We start from the raw sequence: 7,901 nt of genomic DNA on the forward strand, positions 1-7,901 counted from the left end.
ATAATTTTGAGTCAGAATTACAGAAGTGAACCAAATGGTGATATATAGTTTATATATATGTATATATGGCTTATAATAATACTGAGTGGGCACAATATGTATGGCAGCCATATGGTGAATCCAACATGTCATGTCAGTAAATTTGATATTGATTTTAAGGGGAGTGAGCTATTTACTGAGACAAAAGGATAATATGTGTTACAAGAGCAACAAGGACAGGACTTGCTGGTCAAAGGCGGGGAAGCTGCATGCTTTTTACTGCACAGAGGTGATCGCATTTCAAATGTCATCTTCTACAGTGTACAGCCAGTTTATGGAGCACAGCATCCACCTCTCGACCCACGATTGCGACGCACGTAAGTGCTAAACCCAGCTGGACTGCATGGCGTCGTGTCACCCACATGGATGCGTTTTATTTGCGTCACTCCCTTTTTTTTGCAGCACATTGTTCCATGCTTTGAGTACTTGAACAAGTGTGGATTGCATGCAGCAGTATTGTATCAGTTTGACCCAGTGTTTGCATTTCCATTGTTAAATCTGTTTTAGAGACTTTCAGTGTTTTATTGCCTTTTATTGTTGGATTTGTAGTTTTGTTCCTTTTGTTCCATTCTGTGTATATTAGCTACCAGTGCTGCCGTAAATGAGACCATTCAATTCTTTCTTTTTCTGTCTGTTTGATTTCTGGATCTGTCCCTTTGCAGGTATCCCAAAGACATAAAACCCAAGTTCAACAATCTCAAGTCTAAAAAGGCCTCTAGCTTCCATGAGTTTGCCCGCAGCACCAACGATGCATGGGACATTGACGATGAGGAGGACGAGGATTTTCTCGGGACCCACGCTCCAATTTCATCCTTGCCATCAGGCCTGCACTCCACATCCATGCAGAACCAGGTATCATTTTTACCATGGAACTATTATGGGCATTGAGTTGGTGTGAAATAAAAGGAGATATTCAGGTGTCTTTCCACTCAGCAGCAGCAGAACCAGGCAGGTGTCACAGAAACTGAGGTGTCACACAGGCTGCCAGCTCCCAGGACAGAAGCTCAAAACCTCCAGGATGCGCAGGAGGAGGACACGGACTGCGAGCACGTCAACGGCAAGGTTGTCAAGTCCAGTAGTGACGCCCACCTTAACGCGTCCTCAGGTATGTGGGTAATATGTGTCAGCAGTTTCTCGGGTTTAAGAGCTATTGAGCAGCTTATCTAGTGATTCACAATGAAGCTAATTACAGACATTGTCGGGGGGGGGGGGGGGGGGGAGTTCTTAGAGACAAAAATAGATGAGGCAAAGCTACTAAGGAAAAGGGCTAGTGGATGCTGTTTAAATCAAAGGAATTAATATAACTAAAAGAGGACTTATTAAGAAGAGCGTATAACTTACTTCTTAAGAAATGAAAAATGAAAAGAAAAACCTCACTAACCAACTCGGCTTAATAAGACAAAAAAACAGTACAAACAGGCACCCCTAAACCTAAAAGTGTCTCTAAAATCAATACTTGGCCCAGTCCCCAGGTAGAAAACAAGTGCCTCAGCACTAGTTTCACAAGTTAATACCAGATTAATAGCTATCAGCCTGACCTTAAACAACAATAAGCATGTTGCCGAGCGGCCCTGACTCTCAGGCTGCCCAGGCTTTTATAGTTTGAGTTCCCTAAATTGCTGTCTCTGGATTGGAGAGTTCTTCGGCTCAAGAGGTAGGAGTAGGAGAGGTGAGGATAGGCCACACTGCTGAAGCCAATCGAGCACTGGGGACCACACATCATACTTACATACACACAGTCCTACGAGAAAGGGTTAAATACATGGGGGCAGTGTCTGCTGCAGCCTTAACATCTACACACTTGGAATGCGAGTGGTATTCAGTTAGTTCCGATCTGCAACTTGACTTTTAGATGCCACTAAATCTTTTAGATTTTCCCCAATTCTCTTGTGTTGCCCTGTGCAGTTCGCTCCACGCTACAGAAGCAGCACACTCTCCCAGTTCGTCCCATCATCCCACTTGTGGCTCGCATCTCAGACCAGAACGCATCGGGGGCACCACCCATGACAGTGCGGGAAAAGAGCCGGCTGGACAAATTCAAACAGCTGCTGGCTAATCCCAACACTGACCTGGGTATGAGAGCAACACAGCCACACACCTTCACAAGGCAGATATGGAGCAGCTAATGGTTCCAAGCTGACACTACACTCTGGGTTACAGCCGGTTTTGATATGTGTGTTTGTATCTTGTTCTGTGCTGTTACAGAGGAGCTCCGGAAACACAGCTGGTCGGGCATACCAAGAGAAGTCCGGCCAATCACATGGAGACTTCTCTCTGTAAGTCTAATGACCTTCAGTTTTTAAATATCACATGCTCTGCTCCTTGTTGCACATTCTCAAAGCCTCTTTGAGAGTCCTGTATACGGTTTTAAGTTTCTATGTAGCCAATAATTCCTCTTTAGAAAATGCTTACATCATGTCAAAAGCCTTATCCTTGCAGGGAGCCTTATCTCCTCTCCTTTGTCTTATCTCAAATGGCCGGCCTGTTCTGTTCCTCTTAAACCGTTCACATAATCAGAACAAAGCTTCTCCTCACTGGCACTTTCTCGCGTCGGTCTCTGACAGGGCTACCTGCCGGCCAACAAGGAGCGCAGAGAGCTGGTGCTAAAAAGGAAGCGAGAAGAATACTTTGGCTTCATAGAGCAGTATTACCATTCCAGAACAGACGAGCACTATAAAGACACATACAGACAGGTAAAGTGAACTCATGGAGATAAACCTTTAGACTGCTACTACTCATCAGTCAAAACATCAACACAATATGATATTTATTAAATAATATCAGAACCACACAAATGTGTTATTTGCTTTGGGTAACATCTCAATAATCTCTCTTCCTGTTAGATCCACATCGACATTCCAAGAACCAACCCTCTGATTCCTTTGTTCCAGCAGCCTGTAGTACAAGAGGTAAGATCTAAACTACTGGAAGTGCAATTTCAAATATCTAGTAGTAGTTCATCCAAAGTGCACATGGGTGATTTTTTGTTTTGGAGAGTCGTTCACTCATAGTGTTGTCTGTAAACCAAGTTGGGATCCCTTACTTTGGTGCATTTTTGTGTTCAGTTTGTTTTAATGCATCAGTCAAAATTAAGTAAAGCAAAATCAGTGGGTTAGTCAGTTATCTAGCCTAACTCGGGTTCCTCTGAAACTGGCTGGCAGGGTTCCCACGCGTCCTGAAAAATCTGGAAAGTCTGGTCATGGAAACACCTGGAAATTGATTAAAATAACAAAATGTCTTGGAAATTAACTGTATGGTAAATGGACCTGTACTTGTATAGCACCTTTCTAGTCTTCCGACCACTCAAAGCGCTTTACCACTACGTGCCACATTCACCGTTTCGCATACATTCACTCAGTGATGGAAAAGCCAAACAGGAACCTACTTATTCATTCACATTCACACACCAATGCACGCATTGGGAGCAACTTGGGTTCAGTATCTTGCTCAAGGACAAGCAGGATGAGCCGGGGACCCAACAACCTTCCGATGCCAAGCACGCCACAAAAGTGTGTTTCATAAATGCTGACCACCATTGTGAGCATTGTGAGTCAGGAAAATCCTCATCCTCAGCAACTAATTAGTTTGGATCCAAACTAACGTTTAAAACACCAAAGTTACACAATAACACAAACTAAGTAACCGATCGGGGCAGCACTTGACCAGCACCTCGGCTGTGCTGTGAAGTAAAATTACTGTTTTTGTCAAAGAAGGAAAGGTATTTGTTGGAAAGGACTGTCTGCCAGAAAAGGTTAAGCAGTGAAAATGTTCTAAATACAGGTTTTGTTGGAAATTCTTTATTAGGAATAACCCCTTCAACCCCTCATTTTCAAGGCTGTCCTCATTGACAAGTACAGGTGTAGTCTGATGCCTATTTTAGTAACTCCTGTCTGCTTCACCAAACTGTGGTCTTGTTTACCGCAGTCTACTGTAATACAATTTTTACTGACTATGAGTAAGTACCTCATACAACCCCACTTAAAAAAACTGAATTGTCCCTTTATTAATCTTAAACAGAGACGGAGAAACAGAGATGAGATTGGAGGCACTCCTTGTTTGATCCAACCAACTTAGATAAGTCATGACCCTGTCAATGATACTGTGCTGTAACAATGACAGAGCATTTGCTAGCCACTGAAAAAGAACCTGCATCCGATTACTAAACTACAGAGGAACTTATCTGTAAAAAGGAACTTCACTTATTGTGGCTTGTTCCTCAAATGTGGTGATTTTATGGCTTTCAAAACACTAGATTTGTGTACAGAATAACCAGAAACCTGTGATTGGGTGTAATCACAGCAGGGCAATAATTATTTATTAAAAATCAGCATTATCAACTTTCAGAGGATTAATCGTAAAGGTATTATGATTTTACAAAATGATGAATTCATTTGGAAGGGGTGTTTTATGTGGAGAGTTTTGTCTGATGTAACCCATAACCGTCCACCATATTGCGCACTATGGCTAGCCCTAAGCATAGACTCAAATAATAATAATAATAATAATGCACAGTGTCTGAGTTATTACAGTACTTTACAGTTGCTTTTGCTCACATTTTCAGTTTTTCTTTTTTCAGAAGAACTCTTAACTTAACATGCTGTACAAGATCTTACATTGCACACAAAATAAAAACCTAATGCCATCAAACAGTAAGCAGAGTTCTCAATGGTCTCTTCCTCAAGAATGCACAAGTAGCTTATTTCACCATAAATATAGATAACATAGTCTAGAGTCTGGCTTTACACTACATTGCATCCAACTTCCCTCCAATAGGAAATGATCTGTGACTGTATAAGTTACTGTTTCTGCATCTCAACAAACCAAACTTTAGATATTTACATTACTTGTAAGTTTAAAGGAGCACTCCATTGATTTTACACATCAAAGTCAGTTTCCTTTCCATGAGGAGTATTACTCTGTGGAAGCCAGTGTGTGATGCCTTTCGTGACTGATGAGAGCTTTCTAAGTCTTAGAAAATAACCCTGAATTGAACTTAGTTTCTAAATGTAACATAGAGCCTGTGTTACAAACTTGCAACATGGCATGGAGTTTGAAGGATGTGGGTCTATACCATTGACACTATATATAATGGACAGAGCTTCCGGGTCTCTGAAGTGATGCCAATTGTCCTAAACCTGCATGTTATGTAATGGCCAGCAGGGGGAGCTCGACTGGCACCAAACCACTTGATTTATTAGCTCAGTAAACAGTCTAATGAGTTTCTGGTCTCAATCTCTAGTTTCAGTCNNGCATGATGTTCATTTAGTAAATGTCCCATTCAGAGTAAAATAGACCATAAAGCAGGGTATGCTTCAGGGCGTGGCTCAGCGAGTCTGTCCAGCTCAACGCACCAAACTCAGATCAAACTGTCAGTGGCAGTGCTGTGCACCTTTGTCTCTGTCCTTCTCTCTCTCTCTCTGTCTCTCTGTCTGTCTGTCTCTCTGTCTCTCTCTCTCTCTCTAACCCCAACTAGTCGAGGCAGACTGTTGGGTCTCTGTAAATGTTATAAGGAGTTCAGTCTTGACCTGCTCTATTTGAAAAGTGTCCTGAGATAACTTCTTTTATGAATTTGCGCTATACAAATACAATTGAATTGAATTGAATTGAGCATGTGATGTAATGTTTTGTTTTAATTTGGCTCTTTGCAGCAAGAGTTTTACACATTGAAACTCTGTTGTGTAACAACTGAGCCAAAGCAATTGTAAAATAGCTTAACTCAAAGCAACCTACCATATATGGAAAATACCAGAATTGTAAGTTGAAGCTCTTCTGGTGTTTGTGTCGTAATCTTCTAATAAATACAAATACAAATGTAAAAATACAACTGAAATTACATGAAAGTTAGAAGGATAAGTAAATCCATTCACATTTTGCTGTTAAAACTGTATGTTTACAGAATTCAGAGGGTTGGAAAACAATCATGTCCTGAACAGAGAAGTCAGTGTGAAAATATCACGTGTGTGTCTCTGTGTTTGGGCAGGAAATACCCAGCTCTCTTTGTGTAAGAACCCAAAAAATAAGATGAGATAGAGTCAAGGTAACGATAAAGTCCAAATGACAGCTTATGGGAGTGAGATCATGGCAGGTCACAGACAGGCCAAGACAAGATCAGCTATGTAAAAAAATAAACGGCATTAGATCTGGTCTGTATTTGGGCATATACAAAACATAACCACTGTTTAAGAGATTATATCATTGTTTCCAAATTTTTAAGGTTCTAATTTGAATATAAATAGGTGGAGGATCAGCAAAAGAAGAGTTCTAATTCACAAGTTGTAGTTCTCGACATTGGTGTTTTGACTCCAATAAAACTCTTACGCATAGATTCTGCAGACTCCAGAGCGTTTTTCTGAGTATTTTTCTGACTCCAACAGGTACTTTTTAAAGATTTGTAATTTGGCAAATGATTTCCAGACCTTTTTCTGGCCTGAGTTTAGACATTTACACCAAACACATTTTGTTGTTGTCTTTCATTCCTCAGGTGTTTGAGCGTATTCTATTTATCTGGGCCATCCGTCACCCAGCCAGTGGTTACGTCCAGGGAATCAACGATCTGGTCACACCCTTCTTTGTCGTCTTCCTGTCTGAGTTTGTCAGTAAGTTACCGGTGGGAAAATTCCTGCATAGAGCCCTGTCATATTCACACTGGACCAGCCTTTGATTCTGTTCCTCTATTTTACAGTGTTGTTACTGGGGCTGTCCCCTAATCAGGATTTTCAGTCAGCACCGACTAGTGTTGTGGTTAGGTCATTTTGAGACAAGACTTCTACATGGCTCTGTATCCAATGATGCAGTGAAGCAGTGATTTGATTGATACAATGCCAGTAGATTTCTTCTCAACTGATGACTCCAATCATCAACTTTTATGGGGCATCCCGAGTTGTTACCACATCCAAGTTCATAAACATTTCTTCCACCAACTTTGGTAGAAAGCAGCATTCATTCAAATCTAGGAATCTTCATCTGCATGAGTCAGGCCTTTTCTGTTCCATTAAATGTGTTTTGTCTTTCCAGCGGAGGATGTTGAGAACTTTGATGTGGCAGCGCTGCCTTTGGATACCCAGAGAAACATCGAAGCTGACAGCTTCTGGTGCATGAGCAAGCTGCTGGATGGAATACAGGTCTGCTCACACACACATACATCTCAATAAACTATAATTTCAAACAGTACATGTGCCGGTTTACTGAAAATGGTATTATTTCAGGACAACTACACCTTTGCTCAGCCTGGAATCCAAAACAAAGTGAAAGCTTTAGAGGAGCTGGTCAGCAGGATAGATGGTCAGTGTCAGTCCTTTCATGTGTCACATTAGGTTTTAAATTGCCTTTACTGCTCATTACTCTTTACTTTGGGCTTTACTATGAGCTCATACATGTAGAACGTGATAGAAGGCTGCACACAGTTTTAACATCTGCAAATGTGTGTGTCTTCAGAGGACATTCACAATCATTTCAAGAAATATGAGGTGGAGTACCTGCAGTTTGCTTTCCGGTGGATGAACAATCTGCTAATGAGGGAGCTGCCACTTCGTTGCACTATCCGTCTCTGGGACACCTATCAGGTAGAGCAGAGTGTACACCACCACCATCAGCAGCAGCAGCACTACCTACAGCCTGAAAAACTACTATAGAATTTACACTGCTGCAATTGTGATCCACTAGGCAGTATTTGTTAAGTTGACTGGGTTTGCTTGTAACTTTTGTCCTGTTTTCCACAGGCTGAAGCAGAGGGTTTCTCCCACTTCCACCTCTACGTCTGTGCTGCTTTCCTCATTGAGTGGCGCAAAGAAATCCTCTCCATGGTTGATTTTCAGGTACCAGTGTCTTTGTTGTCATCCACACTGAGTGATAGACCGATACGG

General features: G+C 41.6%; 1 protein-coding gene across 3 annotated transcripts in view; it reads left to right on the top strand.

Moving 5' to 3' along the window:
* tbc1d22b (TBC1 domain family, member 22B) overlaps window positions 1-7,901 on the top strand; it is a 14,479-nt gene that overhangs the window by 3,530 nt on the left and 3,048 nt on the right. The window contains exons 2-13 of one of the 3 annotated variants that reach the window (XM_035656581.1): window positions 300-356; window positions 702-891; window positions 973-1,144; window positions 1,945-2,112; window positions 2,245-2,315; window positions 2,604-2,732; window positions 2,883-2,948; window positions 6,521-6,635; window positions 7,054-7,160; window positions 7,245-7,320; window positions 7,474-7,601; window positions 7,758-7,853. In XM_035656581.1, the coding sequence (XP_035512474.1) occupies window positions 300-356; window positions 702-891; window positions 973-1,144; window positions 1,945-2,112; window positions 2,245-2,315; window positions 2,604-2,732; window positions 2,883-2,948; window positions 6,521-6,635; window positions 7,054-7,160; window positions 7,245-7,320; window positions 7,474-7,601; window positions 7,758-7,853 (1,375 nt within the window). The remainder of the gene's footprint in view (window positions 1-299; window positions 357-701; window positions 892-972; window positions 1,145-1,944; window positions 2,113-2,244; window positions 2,316-2,603; window positions 2,733-2,882; window positions 2,949-6,520; window positions 6,636-7,053; window positions 7,161-7,244; window positions 7,321-7,473; window positions 7,602-7,757; window positions 7,854-7,901) is intronic. The other 2 variants (XM_035656582.1, XM_035656583.1) reach the window with 2 other exon arrangements.

This window comes from Morone saxatilis, unplaced genomic scaffold (assembly GCF_004916995.1).
Source record: "Morone saxatilis isolate NCDOM2014 unplaced genomic scaffold, NCSU_SB_2.0 Contig15, whole genome shotgun sequence".
Lineage (NCBI taxonomy): Eukaryota > Metazoa > Chordata > Actinopteri > Moronidae > Morone > Morone saxatilis.